At 38.0% G+C, this 26,457-nt stretch overlaps 1 protein-coding gene across 3 annotated transcripts in view; it reads left to right on the forward strand.

The window, feature by feature from the left end:
* The window catches only part of CCDC57 (coiled-coil domain containing 57), a 221,215-nt gene that overhangs the window by 90,060 nt on the left and 104,698 nt on the right, over positions 1–26,457 (forward strand). For all 3 annotated transcript variants that reach the window (XM_043962564.1, XM_043962563.1, XM_043962565.1), the window contains 2 exons: positions 15,282–15,504; positions 22,028–22,128. In XM_043962564.1, the coding sequence (XP_043818499.1) occupies positions 15,282–15,504; positions 22,028–22,128 (324 nt within the window). The remainder of the gene's footprint in view (positions 1–15,281; positions 15,505–22,027; positions 22,129–26,457) is intronic.

Genomic DNA, 26,457 nt, shown 5'->3' on the forward strand with positions numbered 1-26,457 from the left:
AAATGTATAAGAAAAGGTGATGAAACTCACAGGGAAAGGATTACTTCTAGGTGAAGGATCAGGAAGAGGAAGAGGCACCTGAGTTAGGAAAAGAGAGAAACGATATTGATAGACAGAAATCAGGTCAGAGAATGGCAGTCTGTTCCATGGGAAGGACAGAAAGTAAGGAGGTTAAAATATGACTTGGGGATGTAAGTTTTTCAAAAAAGGAGAATATAGTGAAATATGGCTAGGTTGGTGGTGTAGGTTGAAACTAAATTGCATAGGTTGGAGAGCATATGGGTGAAGATTATTGGAAGTAGAATAGAAGTAATATCATCAGAGTATGCTACAAGCCTATGAAGAGGCTTGCTAGTAGTGATCAGAGACTTAAGATAAATAAATATTTACTAGAATTACCTCTTTTCCCCAAGGAAAGCAGCTTATTAGCTTAGATCTTAACTCGCCTTAATGATAATTTTATTCTTCAAAATATTCCTCAACAGGGGGAAATTCTGTTCTGCATCTGATTCTCTCCAACAAGAACCAACTGGTTGCTTGGGATTGGAAATGATAAAAACCTAAGAAGGAAATGGTCACTAAGAATTAGGTGATCTTAGAATTTGTGGAGAGAGGGATGTTAGGAATGGTTTGACATGTACCCTACACTTCAGGAAGCAGATTTTAAAGAATTCAGAAAAGGCGGTAAGTAGGATGGTCATAGCATTTGTATAGGATGATAATGGCATTTATTGTAGGACTTCAAATTTGCAGAACACTTTATTAAGTCATTTTATTCCCACCACAATCCTAGGAAGTAGGTGCTACTATTATTCCCTTTTTACAGACCAGGGGTCACCCAATATTAATTGTCTAAAACCAGGTTTGAAATTGTGTCTTTTTTACTCCAGGCCAATGCATCTAGATAGATTCATGAATGAAGTTCTATGAGGCAAGCTAGCAGAGGATAGCAATAGGATACTCTCAAGAATGAAATTCTGGGGGGCGCTAGGTGGCACAGTGGGTAAAGCACCAGCCCTGGATTCAGGAGGACCCGAGTTCAAATCTGGCCTCAGGACACTTGATACTTACTAGCTGTGTGACCCTGGGCAAGTCATGACCCTCATTGCCTGCAAAAAAAAACAAGAAAGAAAGAAGAAAGAAAAGAAAGAAAGAAGAAGAAAGAAAGAAAAGAAGAGAAAGAAAAGAAAGAAAGAAAGAAGAACTGAAAGAAGGAAAGAGAAAGAAGAAAAAGAATGAATCTCTGAAACACAGACAATTCTGATGAGAATGATGAAAAATGAGAATTGTCTAGAGAGAGAGAAAACAATGTGGTTATACTGACAAACTTAAATTTTAAAAAGATGTATTTAGGAGATGAAGGCAAAGCAAGTAATGGAAGAAGAATTCAAAAGTTGGGGAAAAGAAAAGCAAAGAGTGAGATTACAGGACAAGTGGTCAAAGAAGAGTTGGGATCACTGGGATGATTTGAATGGGAGGAAGGTGGGGCTGTGTCTGCTGGATATGAAAATGGAATGACAAAAGTCCTCAGCTCTTACTTACCTTGTTGGTTCTTTCCTCAACAAATGACAGGAAAAAAAAAAGAAGTAGATTGGGAAAAGAAGAGGAAAGAACTAATAGGAAGTTGAAGATAAGAGCGTATAACTAGGTGCCCTTGATGAGTTCAGGTTATCAAGTTCAGGTGAACCATGTATTTGATGTATTGTCAGAAACTGACAAATGATTACTGAGAAATTTGAGAGAATTCTGCAGGAATGAGAGACTTGCAAATGTACCCATTTTCAGAAAAGGAAAAAGAACAGAGTCAGCAAACCATAGATGAGGAACTTTAATTTATGGCAAAATTCTAGAAATATAATTAAAGTGAGAGTGAACATCAATATAGAAATGAGAAATTCTGGGAGAATTTATATGAGACAAAATCTTGTCAGAATCCCCCCACCAAGCCAAATGCTTTTACATTAATTTAAAAAAAAAAGAGAAAAGAAATGGGTAATCATAAAGAACCAAGATGGTCTCATCAGAACAAGACATGATACACTTTCTCCATACCCCCTTTTTTGAGTGAGTCAACAAGCCTATCTTAAGTATTAAATGTGCTCCAGGCCACTGGACTAAGTGTTGTATTGCCAGACTATAGATGAGGAGAATTATAGAATCTGCCAAGCCTAAAATGAATCATGAACAGCTAATTTTTGGACCTAGCCATTCAAGTCCCTCCAATTATTTAATTTCACATTCCACTTTTCTCATCTTTCATCTAAGAATAGCTTTGTCAAATATTTTTGTAAAAAATTCAATTAGTTTCTTGGGGGCAGCTAGGTGGTGCAGTGCACTGGCCCCTGGATTTGGGAGGACCTGAGTTCAAAACTGACCTCAGACACTTGACACTTACTGCTGTATGACCCTGGGCAAGTCACTTAACCCCTCATTGCCCCCCCCAAAAAAATTCATGTGATTCCAATGAATGCACTTAGATAAAGACGCTATTGAAGAAATTTTAGCTAATTAATTTTATGAATTTGCATGTTTCATTTCTCTATTAGTACAATTCCAACTTTTCCAGGGATACAGACATTTCATATTCTGTTTCCTTATCTAGGTCACCTCAACTTATCCCAAGTTGGATACTGAAGACTGACCTTACCTGTACAGTAAGGGATCTCTCTATCTAATTTGTGAGAGCTTGAATTCACCTTCACCCTGATAACAGGGGAACCTGATCTTTTCCTGGGCACAGGGGCATTATCCTAGTTTCACTTTCTGATGACTCACCAATCCTGAGAACAACCACTTCAGACAGGGAAAGACCCTGTTAATCTATTTTGGCTCTGAGTTCAGGAATGACCAGAATGATATTTTGAGCAATCAGACAAGCACTTCTAGCAAAGGGGAGATCCTGTGATCTCATGGACATAACCACCTTATACTACTGAGGATACTTCTTACTATGTATTGATATACTGGGCAGGTCTGCTCCAAAAACGATTTCCCAATAAGAGTTTTCATTTTAAAAGTTCCTCAATCTATTTAGTTGAGCATGGAATTTTTTCAAAGAGAAGTGGGCCTGGTCCGAGCTGGCTTCTATTAAGAGTTCTAAAACAGCATTATTTAAAACTTAACAAAGACCAAATTATAATACTGTACTCGGTTTTAGGCATGAATCTTCTTAAATCAATAATAATTTAACATTATTCTATGGATAATCATTTTAGCTAAGAAGTGACCAAATTGATAAGTGCATCCATGCCCCAGGGATCTCTGTACCCTAGGAGGATTTAAGATAACACTTCTAGGATGTTGACCAAGCAATAGATTGCATACACAGTTATGGATTACCATTTCAAAATGGTCAATAGCAATCTCATTTCTTTCTGTACTACATACCTTGAGGAATGAAGGATACTTTCCTTTAAAAGGAATTCCTTTGGGTGAATTGCAAGGTGGTTGATGCAAACAGATTGGGAAGGCAGGAATTAAAACAAGAACTGGGGGAAGATGGTGGAATAAGACAGGAAAATACCAGTCTCTCCAAAATTCTCCTACACACAAGACAAAAATATTGCCTCAAAGTTAACTTTGAGTGGCAGAAATAATTAAAAGTCTGGGTCAAGCAGTGTCCTCCTAAATACAATTAGGGAGGATCTCAGGAAAGACCGACCTCCTGGGGTGGAAGTTTGGCCTAAGTCTGCTGAATCAACAACTTGCTCTGGAGGAGTTGTGTCCCTCAACAGCCTCTGCTTTGAGAACTTTCACCTCACAGGAAAGTTGTCAGGTATCAGCTAGCTGAACAGGGAAGATCGAAGGATCTTTAGCCCAGGTGTGTTGACCAGATGTGGTCCTGGGCTGTTGCTGTGGGTGAGGGGGCATAAGCTCATACCCAGTGAGTGTGGTAGCAGAAAGCTGGAACCCTGTTGGCTGTGGGCACTTGCAGGAGAGCAGGTCCCTGGTTTTGTTTCTAAGGCAGAGGGGTGAGCTGAAGTTTTTAGCTGGGGAAGCAACTGCAGAGAGCAAGAGGGTTAGTGATAGTGTGGCTGGAGGGGGAAAAAAATGGGGGGAGTGGTTATTAGGGGCAGAGAGGAGTGCTTAAGAAAAACCTGACGCCTGAGGCTTCATCCACACCCCTCTAGACTAGAACTTGACTATAATATTGAGTAGTTCACCAAATGAATGAATGAATGAATATATGATGAGTAAGCAAAGGAGAAAAAACCCAACCATAGATGATTACTGTTGGGATTAGAGAAGATCTGGGTTTCATACTCAAAGAGTTTAGTAAAGTTTTTTTTTAAAAGCCACACACTACTTCAAAGAAAAATGTCAAATGGTCACAAACCCAAAAGAGTTCTTGGAAGAGCTTAAAAGGATTTATAAAAATTAAAGAGGTTGAAGAAAAATTAGGAAAAATATAAGAGCAATCCAAGAAAATTATGAAAAGAAACTCGACCAATTGGAAAAAGAAATACAGAATCTTAAGGAGGAAATAACTAAAAACTAGAATTGGGTAAGGGGAACCTAATGACATTTATTATAAGATACCAAGAAATAATAAAACAAATTTTTGAAAATAGAATGTGAAACATCTCATTAGAAAAACAATCAATCTGGGGGCAGCTAGGTGGTGCAGTGGATAAAGCACCAGCCCTGGATTCAGGAAGACATGAGTTCAAATTCAGTCTCAGACACTTGACACCTACTAGCTGTGTGACCTGGGCAAGTCACCTTAACCCTCATTGCCCCACAAAAAAAGAAAAAAGAAAAATAACCAATCTAGAGAAACACTTCAAGGAGAGACAATATAAGAATTGATTAACTTCCTGAAAGTTATGATTTTCCCTTTAAAAAGAGTCTAGATACAATATACAAGAACTCATTAAGGAAATTGCCCTGAAGTTCTAGAATGAGTTTTAATTCTAGGGAAAAAAAAACACCAATCACCACATGAAAGAGATTCCAAGATGAAAACTCACAAGAATATCATAGCCAAGTTTCAAAGCTCCCAGGTTAAGGAGAAAATACTATAAGCAAGAAGGAAAAAAGAGCCAACAATTTAAATACTGTGGAAACTATAGTAAGAATAACACAAGGGCAGCTAGGTGGCGTAGTGGATAAAGCACCGGCCCTGGATTCAGGAGGACCCTGAGTTCAAATCAGACCTCAGACACTTGACACTAGCTGTGTGACTTGGGCAATACCCACTTAACCCCCATTGCCCTGCAAAAAAAGAAAGGAAAAAAAAGAAGAAGAACACAAGATCTAGCAGCTTCTACATTAAAGATTAAAGCCCTTGGTACATTATGTTTTGAAGAGCAAAAGAATAGGTTTCCTTTGCAACAAGAATAACTTACCCAGCAAAGCTGATTATAATCCTGAGTGAAAAAAAGTAATGGATATTTAATGAATTGATAAGTCTTTCCGATATTTGTGACAAAAAGACCAGAATTCAATGGAAAATTGACATAAGATCCAGGAGAAACATACGGTACATATTCAAGACCAATTATAAGGGACTTAATAAGGTTAAATTTTTTACTTTTTGAATGGGAAATGTTATCTGTACTCTTAAGAAGTTGTCACTACTTGGGTGGTTTGAAAGAGCATACTTAGAAAGGCTTGGGGTTGAGTATGTTGGAATGATTCTAGAAAATGAAATTGGGTAGGAAAAGGTAAAATGGAACAATTATCTCAAAAAAGGTAGAATGGGGGCAGCTAGGTGGCGTAGTGGATAGAGCACTGGCCCTGGAGTCAGGAGTACTGAGTTCAAATCCGGGCTCAGACACTTAACACTTACTAGCTGTGTGACCCCTGGGAAGTCACTTACCCCAATTGCCTCGCTTAAAAAAAAGAAAAAAGAAAAAAAAAAGGTATGAATGAAAGAACTGTTACAGTGGAAGCAATTGAGGCTAAGGGGCTGGTAGTGCTGGAACCTTATTCTCAATGGAACTGGTTTAAAGAGGAATAGCATATACATCTAGAAGCGGTATAAAATTTATAATTTATAAAGAAATAGGAGGGTGAGGAGACAGGATAAGGGAGAAACTTTTAGTCAGGTATATAGATCAGGAAGTAGAGTAGGGGAAGAGGATAAAGGATTGATTCTTAGGGGGGTGGGTGTTTAAGGATAGGAGGGTAAGAGGAGAGGATAAGGTAGATTTTTTTTTTAAAAATGATTAGATAGCAAGGCAGCTGTGTGAAGAGGAATAGGGTAAAAAATAGAAGGTGAGAAAGGATACTAAAGAAGAAAAATAGGATGGAGGGAATGCACAACTAGTAATTATAACTTTGAATGTGAATGAGATGAACTCCCCTATGAACCAGAGATGGATAGCCAAATGACTAAAATCAGAATCTGACAATATGTTGTTTATGAGAAACACATTAAAAATGAGAGATACACAAATAGTTAAAATAAAGGGCTGGAGTAGAATTTATTATGTTTCAGCTGGGTTTTTAGTTTTTTGCTGGGCCAATGAGGGTTAAGTGACTCCCCAGGGTCACACAGCTAGTAAGTGTCAAGTGTCTGAGGCCGGATTTGAACTCATGTCCTCCTGAATCCAGGGGCTGGTTCCTTTATCCACTGTGCCACCTAGCTGCCCCCTCAGCTGGGGTTTTTAAAAAAAACAAGGGGTAAATATCATGACCTCAAACAAAGTTTAAAGCTAAATATAAGTTTAATTAAAAGAGATAAACAGAGAAACTACATTGTGATAAAAGATATGAAAGAAAATGAAGCAATATCGATACCAAAACCTATATGCACCAAATGCTATACCATCTACATTTTTTAAGGAAAAGTTAAATGGATTTCAATGGAAATAGGATAGTAATAATATAACAGAAGGGGACTTTAACCTTCCCTTCTCAGAATTAGATAAATCTAACCAACAATAAATAAGAAAGAAGTTAAGGAGGTAATAGAATCTTAAACAAGCTATATGTGATAGATACTGGAAAGAACAGAACAGGAATAGAAAGAATACACCTTTTTTGCAGCAATATATGGTACCTTACAAAAAACTGACTATATATAGTAGGACATAAACAATAAAAAGGTAAAAGCTGGGATTTGAAAACAATATGTAGTATTTATACATTTTTTTTAAAGTAAACAATACAAACTGGGAAATTCATGGTTTTATATAGAATCTTCTTTTTAGGTTGTGCTGTGTACATGGAAATTTTTTGTCTTTTTTGTATTTAAGTTCAAAATTAAATTTAAAAATTCAAATGCAAAAATAAAACAAGACCAAAAAAAACTGGAGTTATTCTTGTTAAAAGTTTAGTTTTTACTCTATTTCCTTAAGAAAGGTCCTCTTGGGGACTCATGATGTAGAATGCTCTCCAAATCCAGAAAAAAAAATAACTGTGGAATAATGGATGCAGAATTGAACCATACTATTTCTTTTGTTTTTGGGTGCTATTGTTTTTCTTTTTGAGGTTTTTCCTTTTTGCTCTGATTCTTCTTTCCAGAAAGACTAATGCAGAAATATGTTTAATGTGATTGTACATATATAGCCTATATCAGATTGCTTGCTGTCTCAGGGAGGAAGGAGGGAAGGGAAGGAGGGAGAAATATTTGGAACTGAAAATCTTATAAAAACTAATGTTGAAAACTATATTTACATGTAAGTGGTAAAAAACAAAATACTATTAAGGAAAAAAAGAGAAAATAATTTTTAAAAATTAGAAAATCAGGGGCAGCTAGGTGGTGCAGTGAATAAAACACCAGCCCTGGATTCAGGAGTACCCGAGTTCAAATCCAGCCTCAGACACTTGACACTTACTAGCTGTGTGACCCTGGGCAGGTCACTTAACCCCCATTGCCCCGCAAAAAAAAATAATAATAATAATTAGAAAATCGACATATAAACAAATCTAAAATAATCACAAAAGAGGATACATTAAAAATTAGAGGAAAATATATAAATATGAAACAAAATAGTAGAAATGATAAATAAAACTAAAAGCTGATTCTTAGAGAAAAAAACAACTAATAAAAATCTCAGAAAAGAAAGTAGCATATATAGCTACAAATGAAAAAGACACCTGGTCCTGAAACATTGATAGAAGAGTTCTGTTCAACTTTTCAAGAACAGTTAGTGCCCATACCTGACTAATTATTCTCAAAAATTGAGAAAGTACCCCACTAAAATCCTTTTGTAAGACCAGTATAGTACCACTACTACCCTTAGCTTGGAGCAGAGAGCAAAAAGAGAATACATTAGACAACAGTGGCCATCACAGTCTTTCTAGCAGACCTCTTTGCCTAAGGAACATGGATCATTGCTGCGAGAGAGCCTGATGCCGTAGTGGCATTGAAATCTGCATCCATCTGTACTCCTGCTGTTCTCTGAGATCCTACTGTAGAAGCCTTGGACTCTGTGGAGACTTTCAGCCCTGCCAGGATTACAAATGCTTCCACTGCTATGGGCTCAACTACTACTACTACATTGACAGTGAGGATTACTTCCCTGAGGAATAGTACTCCTTAGAAGAGTACTTCTTTGAGGAGGATAGTGGTTTTCATGAAATGCACTAGGGGTCCAACTACCTTTTTGAAGTTGAAGGGTGGATGATCGATCTCTGGTAGGACACTAGTCCTCTCTGAGCAGAAGTCTGAATGCTAGCATCCAGACTCCATGACCCAGTTCACAAAGAATGGCACCAGAAACAGGAAGGGGAAGGTGAGCCTTGGAAATTGCCTCTTGTCCTCCCCTGTTGGTAGATTTTGCATTTGGCATCTTGATGGACTTGTTCAATGGCCTCATCTGGGGGACTTTGACAGGAAATCCAAGTAATTGAAAACAAGAGCACAGAGCTCTGATTTCTCTATGTTGGCTGATGACTAAATAAATTCTGCCTTGCTAACAAAACAAAACAAACAAACAAAAAAAGACCAATGTAGTCCTAAATGCCTAAACTAGGAAAAGATAAAAGATAAAACACAGAAAAAAAATTATAGATAGATATCATTAATGAACTCAAAAATTTTAAGCAAAATTCTATAAAATATACTATAACAGTTTATCCAAGAAATCATTCATTGTGATCAAGTGGGATTTATACCAGGGATATAAAGATGGTTGGTTAAGCATTAGGAAAACAGGGGGGCACCTAGGTGGCACAGTGAATAAAGTACCAGCCCTAGATTCAGGAGGACCTGAGTTCAATTATGCCCTGAGACACTTGACACTTACTAGCTGTGTGACCCTGGGCAAGTCACTTAACCCTCATTGCCCTGCAAAAAAAAAAACCCCAAAAACCACATTAGGAAAATAGCCAAAATAATCATATTATAAACCAAGACATCTAAAACCACATGATTATCTTAATGGATGCAGAAAAAGTCCTTGATAACTTAGAAAAACCCTGCAAAGTATAAACAAAAAGGAACCTTTTTTTTTTTTTTTGCAGGGCAATTGGGGTTAAGTGACTTGCCCAGGGTCACACAGCTAGTAAGTGTTAAGTGTCTGAGGCCGGATTTGAACTCTGGTACTCCTGAATCCAGGGCCAGTGCTCTATCCACTGCGCCATCTAGCTGCCCGGAACCTTTTTTTTAATATCATAAAAAGCATCTAGCTAAACCCAAAAGCAAGCATCGTATGTAATGGGGTTATACTATAACTTTTTTTTTTTTAAATTTTAGTGAGGCAATTGGGGTTAAATGACTTGCCCAGGGTCACACAGCTAGTAAGTGTTAAGTGTCTAAGGCCGGATTTGAACTCAGGTCCTCTTGACTCCAGGGCCAGTGCTCTATCCACTGTGCCACCTAGCTGCCCCATACTATAACCTTTTGCAGAAAATACAGGAATGAAACAAAATGGCCAGTCTCCCCACTATTTTTTTAATCTAGTTCTTGAAATGCTAGCAATAGAAATAAGACAAGAGAAAGGAATTAAAGGAATGATGATACGTAAAGAGAAAATAAAACTAAAATAACTATAAAACTATAAAAAAATTAAAACTATCCCTGTCCGCTGATGATGAAAACTCCAGGGAATCAGCAAAGATATTAAGACTTCAGCAAAGTTGCAGGCTACAAAATAAATCCTCAAAAGTCAATAGCATTGGGGGCAGCTAGGTGGCGCAGTGCATAAAGCACTGGCCCTGTATTCAGGAGGACCTGACATTCAAATCCGGCCTCAGACACTGACACTAGCTTTGTGGCCTTGGGCAAGTTACTTAACCCTCATTGCTCAAAAAAAAAAAAAAAAAAAAAAAAAAAGACATCTATTAAAACAAAAATCAAACAATTCTTGCTCACAAGGAGTTTACATTTTACTGAGAGAAATAATGTGCACAGATAGTTAAATGCAACATCTGTAGAAAGTAAATACTAAGTAATTTTGGAGAGAGGAGGAGAGAGTACTAAACAACTGAGGAAATCAGGATAATCCTCTTGTAAAAGTTGAGCTAAATGTTAAAGAGATCTAGGGATACCAAAAGGCAGAGCATTTGAGGCCTAGGTACTGGAGATGGAATGTTGTGTCCTGGGGGCCAGCAGCAAAAAGGTCACTTTACTGGAATATAATGGGCATGAGGGAGTGCAATGGGAAATCAGTCTGGAATGATAGGTTGGAACTAGATTGTGAAGGAGTTTTAATGTTAAACAAATGAATTTGTATTTTATGCTCGAGACAGGAGGTATATATGATCCAAAAAGTGACTAAAGGACCTGAGGCCAGACCCCAGGCTCTGAACCCAACACCCTCATTTTACAAATGAGGGGACTGGAGCTCAGGGAGATTATACTTTTATTGCCCAAGGTCACAGAAAGGGCAAGTCTACAAGTATTTAAACACCTATTACTAGGCGCCAGGCGCTAAGAGCCAGGGATACAAAGAAAGGCAAAAACCAGACCCTGTTCCCAAGGAGCTCATGGTCTGATTAGGGGGCCATCATGCAGACAACTGTATACAAACAAGCTATATACAAGATGAATTGGAGGTGAGCAACAGAGGGAAGGCACTAGCATTAAGGGGGATCACACAAAGCTTATTCTAGAAGGTGAGCTTTTAACTGGATTTGAAGAAAGCCAGGGACAGGGTCAGCCAATGAAAATCAAAGTATCTTGTGCAAGGAGCAGCAAGGAGATCAGTGAATAGGGAGTAAAGTGTAAGAAAACTAGAAAGGTAGGAAGAGCTAGGGTTATGAAGGACTTTAAAAGCTAAAGAGAAGATTTGATTCTGAAGGTGATAGGGAACTACTGAAATTTATTGAATGGGGAGAGGAGGGTGACATGGTCAAACCTACTGATTGGAAGATGGACTGGAATGGAGAGATACTCATGGCAGGTATCAACCAGAATGTTCTGGACTAAACATTTTTGATTACAGATTTTCTTTTTTCTTTTTTTCTTTCATTAAAAGGAGAGAAGAAGGGAGAGGGAGAGAAAAGGAAAGAAAATTAATTTTTATTCATTGGATAAATAGGTATTACCCACTTTGAGCTACCATCAGCCAGCTCACTTCTCTTTAACTACCAAACTTCTTAAAGGAATATTCTGTACTCACACCTATTAAGAGGAAGCTGATGGAGACTCTTAGAATCAGTAAGCAATCCACTTTGACTGGGATATAAATCAGGTCTAGGAACCAGTTACTGAAAGAGGGGAATAGGTCTTCAGGAAAGCAGAGAAAATGTCATCCAATTCTGAAAATGTTAAACTCCACTCTTTCGTACTTTATTTGAAAAACTCTTGTGGACTATGAATTAGAATCATTTCCTCATATATGGCAATCAAGGGTACAATGGGGGGAAATATCTACTTTGATGAAATTGCAGTTCTATTGAAGTATATTTTTTCTCTTCTTGTTTTATAAGCTATGAGTTCTCCTTCCTCATATTTCTGGTAGTGTTTCGTCTGGAGATTGCCTTTACATTTGCCACATTTTAACTTGTAGAAAATTCTTTTTTGTATATGTCTTATCCCTTCTATCAAACTATAAGCTTATTGAGAACTGAGACTATTATTTTTCAACTTTGTATCCTTAGTGTCTTTCATAGTGCTTTGTACATAGTAGGACTGTAATAACTGTTTATTGAGTTGAAGGAAAGAAGGTGCATGAAAGAAAGTTGAAAAAACTGATCAGAAAAGTTAGGCTAAGTCCATTACGGATAGACAACATGAGGGAAAAGGAGCAAATCAGTCTTTGCTAGAAGACATGCTCTTCCCCTGTAGGTACAGTAGGGAGATTCCAGACAGTCTCCTAAATGTATTACACATTAAACTAAGAACCTCGTAGCTGCTTATAATTCATCAATATTGGCTTTCTCCTGAACACCTTGAAATTGAGTTTCCAAGTCAGCCAATAAACATTTACTAAAATACCTGGGGCAGTTAGGTGGCACAGTGGGTAGAGTGCCAGGCCTGGAGTCAGGAAGACTAATCTACCTGAGTTCAAATCTGGCCTCAGAAACTTACTAGCTGTGTGACCCTAGGCAAGTCACTTAGCCCTGTCTGCCTCAGTTTCCTCCTCTATAACATGAGCTAGAGAAGGAAATGGCAAACCACTCCAGTATCTTTGTCAAGAAAACCCTAACTAGGGTCACAAAGAGTTGGACACATCCAAACAACAACAACTAAACATCTACTGGGTGCCTGGCAGTATGCTAATGTAAGGGGCTAAAATTCTAGCTATGATGTCTAAAATCTAATGAGTGGTCCCCTTAAATTAGAAGCTTTAGCACCAATCTTTGGGCATTAAGTATTTATTAAAGTATATTAGGGTTAGTAAAGAGAAACACGTGGATCAAGTATGAAATTTGCTTGCTCTCCCTATTCTGCCTGTCTCTCTGCTGCCTCTGCCCAAGTCAGGAACCCAAAAGACCCACTCACTCCTCGGCTTCTCCCAGAAGCCTCCTGACAAACCGGAAACAGGGCCATCCACACACACAGCTCCAAGCTAATTGGCTGGTAGCTCTGATTGATAGGTCCCACAGGTGGTTCTATAGATGTAACTTCCGGATGCTAAAGTCACGTGGTTTCTAAATCACATGCTTTCTCCTCATGGTGGAGCTTCCCTGCAATATCTTTCCCAGAAGTGGGTATCATTCCAATTCTCACACTAAGCACTAAGATAGAAAGAAAGGCAAAAAACAATCCCTCCTCTCAAGGAGCTAGACTGATGGAGACAATATGAAAGTAACTATGTAAAATGAAATATATACAGGATAAGTTGGAGATAATTAACAGAGGAAAGGCACTGGAATTAAAGGAGTTTGGGAAAGACTTTATAGAAGATGAGATGTTGGGTGGGATGGAAGGAAGCCAGGGATGCCAGGAAAGAGAACATTCTAGGCAGGGGGGCAAGTAGTAAAAATTCCTGGAACTGGAAATTAGACTATCTTGTGCAAGGAACGACAGAGACCAGTGTCACATTGGTATAGAGAGTGAGGACTTAAATGTTAAAAATTATTTTTACATGTAATTGGAAAAAATATATATATATATATATATCTTTATATCCTTAGTTTTCCCTCAAGTTCTTTATGTGTGTGTGACTTATTCCCCTACCCATATTCTACCATTTTTTTGTCCTGATCAGTTTGCCTAAAGGGTATTCCACTAGATTTGTTTTATCCTGATACGTAGCTCTGTAGTCACCTATTATTTGTCAGTCATAATGCTTAATTACCCAATTGCCGTGTGGTCTCAATACTGGGTGTTATGTTTCACCAGAGCCTGTCTGTATCACATCAACTCTCCTGATCATCAGGCTCCTTTCTCTTCCTGGTTGTAAGGCTCCTTTGAGTTGTCCAGTTCCAACTATACTTTTATCATAAAGTTTTCCTTCATATCTTTCAATTGTATGTGTTTTGGACCTTCACAGTACTTATTGCAACAATCTGCTGGCCACAAGTCTCTCCCGACTCCAGTCCATCCTGGAGACTCACTTGTGAAATTAAACTTCTTAAAGTACAGATGTGACCATCACACACACAAGAGTCAACAGGCTCCAGTGGCTCACAATACCTCTAGGATCAAATACAAAATTCTAAACTTTCATCCTCCCTCTCATCCCCCCTCTTTGAAGAAGGCAAGCAGTTTGATATAGATTATTATTATTATTATTATTATGTAAAACATATTTCCATATTAGTCATGTTGTGAAAGAAAACACAGACCAAAAGAAAAAAAAAGTAAAAAATAATATGTTTCGCTCTGCATTCAGCCTCCATCAGTTCTTTCTCTGGAGGTAGATAGCATTTTTCATAAGTCTTCCAGTACTGTCTTAGACTTTCGTATTGCTAAGAAGAGCTAAGTCACTCAGAGTTGATCATAGTTACTGTGTACAATGTTCTCCTAGTTCTGAAGGATGTAATTTAAAAGTCAATTCATGATACTCTGTTGTCTAGGGCAAAGCTTCTTAAACTGTGGGTCTCAACCCCATATTAGTCGAGTAACTGAATGTGGGAGTTGAAAAAAATTTGGCAACAGTAAAAAGTTATGTTTATCTATTTTATATACCTAGATACCAGGGGGTCACATAAAAATTTCTTGGGCAAAAAGGGGTTTTGCATAGGAAAAGTTTAAGCCCTGGTCTAGGGGAAGACTCTTTGGGGCCTAGATAAAGGCTTAGCCTGTTTATCTAGAAGATCAGGTAGCAAAGCAGTATCCATAGCAGCTAACCATGGTTACAGTATGGTGGTACATCATGGCCTGGTGCCAGAGGGTGAAAGGCTCACATTTGGAACATCCCAACACGCTTGGAAGCAGGGGCAACCCAGGTCTACCTTAGAACTAGATCATGTATTTAGCAACCATTTCAGACAGCTGAAGTAAAAACAGATCAGAAGGGGAAACTAGGTGTATCCTAACTCATACAAGCCAATCAGTGATTAAAATTTTTAATTTTTTTTAGCTTACAAATTTACATAACACTTTAGAGTTTTTGGAAGACTTTACATATATGCTCTCATTTTTATCAGGAACCTATCTGTATTCTGTAAACCCATTTAGTTACATGATTTATTTTTCCTTAGTTCAGCCAAATTATGTTGGGGTTTTTTTTGCTTGTTTGGTTTTTTGTTTTCGTTTTTGTTTTTTGTGGGGCAATGAAGATTAAGTGACTTGGCCAGGGTCACACAGTGTCGAGTGTCTGAGGCTGGATTTGAACTCAGGTCCTCCTGAATGCAGGGCCAGTGCTTTATCCACTGTACCATCTAGCTTCCCCCCCCCCCAAATAATGTGTTTTAAAAAGGAACTAGGAGGAAAAGGGATCTTTTCACATTTTTCAGAATACAGAGGGATTCATTGCAAAAACTTATTTATTCCACAGGTGCTCCTAACAGATCACAGAATAAATGGAAGTAAAGGTTTTCCATCCAGTGAGATTCAGAAGCTGCAGGAACAAAATACAAACTTGCGTACTGCAATTGCACAAATGAGGAGAGAAATGGAAGCTCTAAATGATCAAGTTCCCTCCTTTATCAGCACTGGAAAGAAGACCCCAAATGCAACTTCTGGTGATCCAGAGGCTACATCAGACACATTAATTTCTGGTAAGTTTAAAAAAATTAAAAAGAGATTTATACCTTGTTGTTTCAGTGTCATGTAGATGAGACTAGGGTTTACATTCTTTTGCACAGTTGCTTCGGAGGATGACAACTTTCCCTCTGAAAATAATCTCAAGGCTTTCAGGCTAAGTTTCAGTTCCAGGGTTTATGCTTTGAGTAGTGAGAAAAATAGGTGGAAGTAAATAATAAAGAGGAATGGGTACTATAAATATTTGTATTCATTTTAGAAAAAAAAGAATTAGAGTTTGAGTCATACCAAACTCACAGTATTGAATCCATCATATTTTGTTTTCTTTGTAGGGGTATTCCCTTCACTGAAGCAACCCCTCTAGACCTTCTTGTCTTGTGTAGTATTGTGCATGTTTGTTTGTACACTCGCATGTATGTGCACATTTTTGCATATGTATGTGTTTTCTCTGGCTTTTTATAAATCTCCAGAGAGGATCTACCTAATGTGCTGGAGACCTTCCTTTGATTAGGGTAGTAACTTAAGGATATTAGTGTAAGTCTGTCTACCTCTTCTCTCTTGTTCTCCCTACATGACTAGCTCACTTCTTTTCCAGTCATACATATCTTCTTATTTCATTCATTTGTTTGTTTGTTTTTGTGGAGCAGTTAGGGTTAAGTGACTTGTCCAAGGTCACACAGCTAGTAAGTGTCAAGTGTCTGAGGCCAGATTTGAACTTAGGTCTTCCTGAATCTAGGGCCAGTGCTTTATCTACTGTGCCACCTAGCTGCCCCCTGTTTATAACAAAAATGTCACTATAAATATCTCTCAGTCCTTTGACTGTCCATTCATTTGTTGTTGGTCCCAGATTGACCTTTAGGTGCTAATGATTACATTAGGCTTATAGATGGTCAGAATTGTGCTCCTTGCTGTTCTGTGCCCTTTCCAAGCACTGTGCCACCCTCACTGCCAAAGCTAACAGGGAGTCAAAAGAGAAAGGATATAATTTTGATTTTGTAGTTGGCTTCTTATAGTCAAAAGTACTCATTACCTGTTTATAATCCTTCTGGTGGTGATCCTGTCTACTAAACTGATGCTCAGACAGATATATTCTGTCACCAAGCCTGTATTTGAAGCTTTTCCAGCTTTGTAGAACTGACCAGAACTTACATTTCACTAGCATAACTTTCAGGAGTAAGGGAGGTGGTATGTACAGAGGAATCAGCATTGACTTTAGAGTTGGGGGGGGGGGTGTCTGTGTTCAAATCCTACTTGTGATGGCTTACCACCCCTATGACCTTGGGTAAATTAGTTTATCCTACCTTGGCCTCAGTTTTCTCATCTATAAAATGGACTAGCACTAGATTAATCAATCCGTAAACATTTATTAAGTGTGCCCAGCACTATGCTAAGTCCTGGGGATACAAAAAGAGGCAAAAAACAGCCCCTGCCCTCATGGAGCTTACAATATGATGGGGGAAGACAATATGCATCCATACAAAGCAAGCTATAAACAGAACAAGTAGGAAATATTTAACAGGAGGAAGGTTCTCAAATTAAGAGGGATTCAGAAAAACTCCCTGTAAAAGGAGGGATTTTATTTGGAAGGAAGGGAGGTCAGTAGTTAGAGTGGAAGAAGGAGAACATTTCAAGCATGGGGGATAGTGCAAGAGAATGCCTGGAGCCAAGAGATGGAATGTCCAGTGTCATTGGATCAAAGAGTAGGGAATAAGAATGCTGGAAAGACAAGAGAGAGCTAGATGGTGACGATCTTTGAACACTAACCAGGACATTTTGTTTTTGCTCCTGGAGATGATATGGTTGTATTTGTGCTTTAGGAAAATTGGGGGCAGCTAGGTGGCAGAATGGATAAGGCAGTGGCCCTGGATTCAGGAGGACCTGAGTTCAAATCCAGCCTCAGACACTTGACACTTACTAGCTACGTGACCCTGGGCAAGTCACTTAACCCTCATTGCCCCGCCCAAAAAAATGGGGGGGGGGAGGAAAGTTAATTTCATGGCTGAATGAGTTCTGTTTTGGGCTTTTGAGTTTAAGATGTCTGTGGGACATCAAGCTCAATATATCTAAAAGGAAATTGGGGGTGTGAGATTAGCAGTGAGTTTGGGAAAGGAGAGGTAGATTTGAGATTCATCAGTGAAAAATCCATGGAAGCTGATGAGATCACCAAGTGAAGTAGTATGGAGGGAGAAAAGAAGTTCCAGGATAGAATTCTGTAGAATACCTAGTTTTAGAAGGCATGATCTGGAGGAGGATCTAGCCAAGGAGACAGAGCAGGTAGCTCTGAGCCAGATAGGTAGGAGAAGAATCAGGAAAGAGGGGTGTCCTAAACACCTACCAAGAAGACAGCATCAGGTTGGAGAGAGTGATCAGTAGTGTCAAGGACTGTAGAGGGATCAAGGAGATTAGGGATTGAGAAATGGCCATTGGATTTGGTAGGGGGCAGGTAGGTGGCACAGTGGATAAAACACCAGCCCTGGATTCAGGAGGACCTGAGTTCAAATTTGGCCTCAGACACTTGACACTTACTAGCTGTGTGACCCTGGACAAGTCACTTAACCCTCATTGCCCTGCAAGAAAGAAAGAAAGAAAGAAAAGGCCATTGGATTGGGCAATTAAGAGATCCAATAACTTTGGAGAGAACAGTTTCAGTGGAATGATAAGGACAGAAGTCAGATTGTAATGAGTTAAGAGAGTGAGAAGAGAGAAAATGGAGGCACCTATTTGTAGACAGCCTTTTTAAAGAGTTTAGCTATAAAGGGCGGAAGAGTTATAGGACAATAGCAGGGATAGAAGGATCAAATGAGGATTTTTTCAGAGTGGGGGAGACTTGAGCAAGTTTGTAGTGAGTAGGAAATGAGCCAGTAGAGGGAGAGATAGCAAAAATAAGTAAAAGAATGGGCATGACAGAGGGGGCAATCTATTAGAGGATGCTGGATAGAATGGGGATCATTTCAACGAGTAGATAGATTAACTTTGGTAAGGAATAAGGCCATTTTATCAAGTGAGACAAGACTAAAGGAGGAGAGAGTGGTAAGTAGGCATCTGAGTGATAGGAGATAAGGAAGAGGGGAGAAAAGGGAGCTCATGGCAAATGGGTTCAATTTTTTCTGTTACATTTGAAAAAAGATTCTCAACTGAGAGGATAGGGCAGGGGAAGCCATGGGAGGTTTGAGGAGAGATGAAAAGGTTTGGAAAAGTCACTGTGGAAAGTGGGATAGTGAGTTGATAAGGATGGTATATTAAGTAGTAGGATTGCTTAGAAGCAATGAGGGCCCAGTTGAGGTTGCGTAATATTAAATTTTTAGTGGATCTAGTTAGAACAGTTGTATCATTTTTCTCTACCTTTGTTTAGGAGCATGTGTGTAGGAGTGAACAACAAATGGCTTGGCTGGGCATAATGGGTGATATGATAAGCAGGCTAGGTCTTCAAGAGAGATAGCCAGCTTTGGATCTATGATCCTGTGAAACCAAAATCACCCTCACACCTCTATAAGTTATCAAAGTAATAATTTTGTAGAGGGAGCTTATAGTAGGTTTTCAGTAAATATGAATAATTCATTGATTGCTATCAATCATATTTATTTAACATTTTTTCACATTAATTTAACTTTCAAAGGGTATTCAACATTGTTGGGCTCTGTGGGACTCTATAGAATAAGGGCTCTTGTTTTAATTTAATTTTTTTATCATTAAAATATTGTATTATTTTCCAGTTACATGTAAGGATAGTTTTCTTTTTCTTTAATTTAAAAAAAAATTTTAAGAATAGTTTTCAACATTTGTTTTCATAAGATTTTTGGTTCCAAATTTTTCTCCCACCCTCCCTTCCCTCTCCCCTCTCCAAGACAGCAAGCAATCTAATATAGGTTATATATGTACAATCACATTAAACATATGTCTGCATTAGTCATATTGTGAAAGAACAATCAGAACACAAGGGAAAAACCTCAAAAAAGAAAAAAAAGCAGCCAAAGAAGTAGAAATAGTATGGTTCAATCTGCATTCAGAATCCCCAGTTCTTTTTTCTGGATGTGGAGAACATTTTCTATCATGAGTTCTTTGAAATCGTTTTCGATCATTGCACTGCTGGGAAGAGCAAAGTCTATCACAGCTGATCATCACACAGTGTTGTTGTTACTGTGTACAGTGTTCTCCTGGTTCTGCACCTCTCAGCATCAGTTCATGTAAATCCTTCCAGGTTTCTCTGAAATCCTCCTGCTCATTGTTTCTTATAGCACAGTAGTATTCTGTTACATTCATATACCCCAATTGATGGGTATTCCCTGGATTTCCAATTTTTTGTTTTTGTTTTTGTTTTGTTTTTTTGTGTGGGGCAGTGAGGGTTAAGTGACTTGCCCAGGGTCACACAGCTAGTATCAAGTGTCTGAGGCCAGATTTAAACTCAGGTCCTTCTGAATCCAGGACCAGTGCTTTATCCACTGCGTCACCTAGCTGTCCCTCTTGTTTTCATTTTAAACTGTTTTTCCCATAAATATTTCATATTCAACATGTCTGAAACAGAACTCATTATTCCCCACCCCAAACCCCTCCCCATATCCCTCTCCTCTGGGCTATTGCATAACTTCCTAATTAGTATCTTGCCTTAGATTTCTTCCTTCTTCAATCCATCTTTCATACAATTGCCAAAGTGATTTTCCTAAAGTACTTAATAAACTTCAGTGGTTTCTCATTGCCTCTGAGATAAAAATAAACTCTTTTGGCATTTAAAAGCTTTCATGAACTGAGCCTAACCTACTTTATCAACCTCATCATATGTTACTTCCCTTCTCAGCCAAAGTGGCTTTCTTGCTGCTCTTCACACACACATACACTCCTCCTATCTCCAAATTTTTGCAGTGATATAGTAGGCTGAGTCTGATGCAGACAAGTCTCTTGGTAGTTTAGGTCAGATATTAGAAAAAAACAAGATCCTCATAGTTAAGAAAATAAAATTTACTTAGCCATAGAATAGAAACAATACCCAATGATATGGCACTCATGTAAGGCAGAATTGTCCCCTTCTTCTCTCGGTCCATTTAAGCTTTAGGAAAACAAGTAGGCATAGCCATATGACCAGAGGAAACCCCTTGAGCCTTAGGGATAGACTCCTTGCATTTTAGGAAAAGAATTGGCCATATACGTACATACATACATACATATATATATATATATTAGCCATCTCTCGTGTGTGTAGCTAGATCAATATTTATGTACATTTCATTCCACCAATATAATATAAGCCCTGCCTTGAGAGCAGGGCTGTTTCATTTGGCTTTTGGATCTTCAGCACCCAGCATAGTGCCTGGAACATAGTAGGCACTTGATAAATGCTTTTTGATTGATTGATTGATTCAAGGGAACTATGTTCTCATAGTTATAGCTCCTAGCAAAGTACATGCTCCATATTCAAATGGATCAGTGATCTCACTGATGAGTGCATTTCCTCCAACAATGTAGTTCATGGCCCAATCCATGAAAGCTTGTACAAAGTAGGCACTTAAATAAATGAATAAATTAATAGAGAAATGATCGTTAAAATGATTAAATATTCAAAATATAAAACATTTTATACATATTTAGATGGGAAGTATGTTTGGAGCAGAGGCAATCCAACTTTTGGCTTAGAGAAAGTAAGCTTAAAGCTGGGCTTTGAATGATAGAGGAAAGAGATGTAGCCCTGTAAGGGAATCTTGTCTAGAAATGATGAGCATAATAAGAGAAAATAAAAATAGAAAAAGGGCATTCATGCAGGCCATAGTGCAGGTAAAACATTAATTTTAAAAACAAACTTTATTTTTAAAAAAAACTTTCTTGATGAAGCTTTTTAAGTTACTTTTGTTCGTAAATAGCATTTATTTTTATGTTTGTGGATATATGTAAGGTTACATTCAATCCCATGAATCTTTATATGAAACTTAAAATAGAAATTTAGAGCAACAGAAGAACTATTAGGTGTTTTATCTTCTTGCTGAAGCCTCTCTACATCTCTTTTTACATCATCATTATCCATCTTTGATAGAAACTCTAATATTTAGTACCATATTCACATTTTGAATGAAAACATTAATAAGGTCCTCTAGTTAAATCTCTGTTTTGACAAATATTATGCCCTAGAACACACTAAACCAGATATTCAGTAATATCTAAAAAGATTCCTGCTATCTTTGAACAAAGATTATTCTCTGATATGTAGTGTATCTTTAACATTCTATGAATCTAAATTCCTATGAAGAATTTCACTTTCAGGGAGATTAAACAATGGAATAAGTTACTAAGAGAGATTATAAAGTATCTTCCCCTAAAATACTTTCAAGAAAAGAGTGGACAACTAGCTGACCTGAATGATTTAGATATTTGTTCTTCTTAAGGAAGAAAACTAAACCCCTTCTCTCAGTCTCTTCCATGTCTGTTATTCTGTACTTTACACATGAAACCAAAAAGTGCAGTGGGACTGTGTGGGTGTCCCCAAAACCTAAGATTCATACTAAGACTTGTAGTACTCTGCCCTCTTATTGCACCAGTTAATCTTCTTTCCATTAGGTTCTGTGCTGGCTGATAAAGTTTCTATTGGGATGGCTTTGAAGGAGCTACAAGCCAAAGCAGTTCTCTTGGATTCCATGGTAACACAGCTCAAACAAAAGGTAAAGCTTCACCCTATTAAAAATCAGAATTGTTGAGTGTCTAAACTAAGTAGGAAAGTTTTTCTTGGCTGGACATAAAGTTGTTTTTGTTGGAGGTTTTTTCTTTCTTGGAAATGTTTCTTTAAAATTCTATCTTTTCAATTCCTGACAAGAAAGAAGCCAACATCAATGTAAAACAGCCACACTTCGCCCTTCCCCTACTGACGTGAACAAAGTACTCCTCTTTTCATTTCTCTAATTCACCAACCAGTTGCTTAGATATTAGAAAGGTTTTTTTCTAAAGGAGAGAGAGCCTAGGGTTTTAACCAAGCAAAGTAAATGTTATCCCTACATGATAATTTTTCAGAAAATTCTTTGCATTGGGAAAAGAAAAATTAGTAGAAACTAATTGTAATTAGCTTGTGAGTAAAATAAGTTTTGAATGAAAAGCACTAATTTCTTTTCTTGGCACTCCATTGGTGATCATCAAATTATTTTCCTTATTTGAGCCTGTCTTCCAATCTACAAAATGTAGATCCTAATACTCCTAGGTAGTTCTGTCAAACATATTGGGCTTCTTGAGTAAAAATGCTCAAATATTGTAAAGGGAGAAGGAAAGGAGACTGAATCTATATTTCATTTGTATAGAGAAATCCCATATGAGGAAACTTCTTGTATTAATATACTTTGTCTGCAACTCATGATCTTAGAGAGTTGGCTAGAGTACTGAGAGAAAGTGACTTGTCAAAGATCACAGGGACAATGAAGTAGGGCTTGGACACAAGATCTTCCCTGGTATCAAGGCCTGCTGTCTATCCTTTTGCCATGCTTTGTTATTATAAGAATGTACACAATGAGACTGGATCTACAAACCACTTTTCTTCAACAAAAAGGGAAACTTTCCAAACTTAATAAAATTCATCATGATGGAAAAAGATGGCCTAGAACAGAGGACAGTAAAGCAAAAGTTAAAGGGGTTGTTGCTTCTTCTCTGTGCCTTAAATTTTCCAGTTTTTGAATGGACCTTAGTTTCCTCATCTATAAAATGAAAGTTATGTTAAGGGACATCTTAAAGTTTTCCAGTTCTGTCTTGTCATAATTATAAGTTCAATATTGCCTTTTTTTTTTTTTGGTGAGGCAATTGGGGTTAAGTGACTTGCCCAGGGTCACACAGCCAGCAAGTGTTGTCTGAGGCCAGATCTGAACCCAGGTCCTCCCGAATCCAGGGCTGGCGCCCCATCCACTGCACCACCTAGCTGCCCCTCAATATTGCCTTTTACCAGATAGTACTGAAAAGCTCCAAGAGCTTTGTTTCTGGCCAAAACAGTAAGTAATGGACAATAAGTCTAATGATAGGTTAGCTTTATATCTTTCACCCCTAAAAAAGTTCTTTGTAAGCATTCTGTAATTTATGAACCTTCATAGTTTTTCTCTGGCATTATGTGATAAGTAATAATACTGAAGATCTTTCATTTGATCATCTTAAAAGCATCTTACACAAATCAGCCTTCATAATTTCTCTATTATTTTTTGTTGTGGGGCAATGAGGGCCAAGTGACTTGCCCAGGCTCACACAGCTAGTAAGTGTCAAGTGTCTGAGGCCAAATTTGAACTCAGGACCTCTGAATCCAGGGCCAGCGCTTTATCCACTGCACCACCTAGTTGGCCCCTTCATAATTTCTGTTACAGATGTGTAAGAAGGAAAAATGAGGCCAAATTAGTTATGACTTGGTGAAGGTTGGATGAATAGTACCAAGTTTTTCCAGTTCTATGTCTTACCAGTTATACAATGACTTAGCAGTTATTTAGGAAATGACTTTTTGAAAACATTTAACACACAGTTCATTTTACTGGTTGTGAAGTTTTAAACTTGTGTCCTGTTCAGACTTTCCCCTCTGTGTTCCATGGTTGGCTTGATTTTTCTCCTAGTTGTTGAAGACACTGTTATCCTTCCAGTCTCCCAGGTTTCTAATCTTGTTGTCATCTTCAACTCTTCTACTCCACCTCATCCACCATATACATTAGACTGATTCTGAACACTAATGCTCCTTATTTTAGTCTGGAGCAATGGAGGCCAAAACGATTTATGCTTCTCCTCAGCTTTATTATGATCTATTTATCCTTGTGGCCACCACTGGTGAGGTAAACATGTCTAACACGAAGACACAAAAAGCAATTAGGCACATGATATCATCATATGTGTATTCACATGGAACTACTAACCAGTAATTTCCTAGTTTCTATAAAATATCAGGACAGACTGATTAATGCATTTTAAAATCTACTTTTTCTTTGCTTTCAAAATTTTGAACTAAGCCAGGCAGAAATAATTCCTTTCTCTCTTCTTTTCCTCTTTCCTTCCTCCCTTCTTTCCTAAACATAATCAAATATATTGTAATATAGAATTGTTAATACTAGTAGTATTGAACTAGAAATGCCACATGTCGATTCCATTCAGATTTTTATTGTGGTCTCAGAGTTTGTAACATTTTCAACAATGTGCTGCTGTAATGCTGAGGTTGTGGATCTCCTTGTGAAATAGTAAGATAGAGTTCTAAACTTCTTGATCCTCGCCAAGGCTGATATTTCCTCTAATAACTTGCTCTCCGAGTCTCTGCCTTGGTCAGAATGGATGTATTCTTGCTATCTCCTTCTAGAGAGACAGTCAAAACAGACATGTTCCAAAGGTTTGCTGGTGCTCTGGTTCTCCTAATTGTAGCACAAGTTGACAATGCTTTCCTTGCATACATCAGCATGAATTTCACACTGGTGACATCTACTGTCATTTTCTATCAGTGAAATCTGTTTCTTAGTATTTCCAGAGTCCTCTCTTGACCCATATTACAAGGTCATCATTCAGTGCTTTCATGACCATAGAATGATAGGCTCTAATTAGTACCCAGTGGTATTATTTGTGGGATTTATTATAGCATTGCACAGCTCCTACTTCTTCTGTTGTCTCAATAGTAAGAGGTCTTCAGGCAGTTGGAACTTGAGTCCTTTAGCAATATTTCTTCATTTCTTGGCTTATATCCTTTCTCTTGGTTCTTCGTCAATGATCTCCTCACACTGCCAGTCATCAAAAGAAACTGAAGCAAAGATGGTTCAGTGAAATGAAAATCACTTATGGTACTGGCGTGATGTCTGGTGAAAGTGCCACTTTAACTTGACTATAACCCAGCTTCCTCTGTATGACAGTTTTCACCACTTTCTTTCATCATGATAGCTTTGTCATCACATGGCCTTAGGGTCAGAACATTTTTATCTACATTAGTCTTCCCTGGTACCTGTAGTATATGTCAAAGTCATAGCCATGTAGTATTGCTACTCACCTGTAACATGGAGCATCCAACTTGGCACTCATCAAAATATGTCAGTGGGGGCAGCTAGGTGGCACAGTGGATAGAGCACTGGCCCTGGAATCAGGAGGACCTGAGTTCAAATCCGGCCTCAGACACTTAACACTTACTAGCTGTGTGACCCTGGGCAAGTCACTTAACCCCAATTGCCTCACCAAAAAAAACCCAAAAAAGTTTAAAATATGTCAGTGGATTGTTATCAACCCACATTTGGAATTTTGCTCTATATACATAGTCTCAGAATTGTTTAGTGTTTCAAAGCCAAAAGCTCCAGCTTGTGATTGGGGCAGCAGATATCAAACCTATGCTAATTAATGCATTTGGTCTCTGATGACCAACCATCACTTCCTTTGTGTTGGACTGCTCCTAAGCCTTCCAGGCTTGCATTTATGTTCAAGACAAATAGCCTTGCTTGGATATGGTTGTTCACATTTGTCTATCCATCAATAGGTTTTGTGACAATTTTACATTTCTTTCTCTTTTGCTTCTGGATCTCTTTAGTCATAAATGAATAAGTGAGATTATTTGGTAGTTAAGCAGCAGCAGCATAGTTCTTAATAAATGTGATGAAAACTACCAAATCCTAGAAAATGTTTATATCTCAGAGATTCTGTGAATGTGACCAATTCAGGAGTACTTATACCTTTTCTGGTTCAGTGTTTATACCTTTTAAAGATACTGTGTAACCCACATTCTGAGAAAGGCTCTATAAAATTGGTATTTATAAATTTGACAGCTTCAAACCAGCATTTTCTCACCAATCCATCACTTTATTAAGTCTTTCCTCAGGTTCTTCCAGGGTCTTTCCAAAGACAATGATGATTTTCAAGGTACACCATTATTTTCATATAATTCATATCTCTAATTACTTTGATCAGAAAGTGGTAGGTGCTTCCATAATGCCTTGGGGCATACACTCAAACTAGTAAAATCCTACCAAAGAAATGAAAAGCAGAATTGAATTGATGCCGAGCAGGGAAGGCTTTCAGGT

This window comes from Dromiciops gliroides, chromosome 4 (genome assembly GCF_019393635.1).
Source record: "Dromiciops gliroides isolate mDroGli1 chromosome 4, mDroGli1.pri, whole genome shotgun sequence".
Classification (NCBI taxonomy): domain Eukaryota; kingdom Metazoa; phylum Chordata; class Mammalia; order Microbiotheria; family Microbiotheriidae; genus Dromiciops; species Dromiciops gliroides.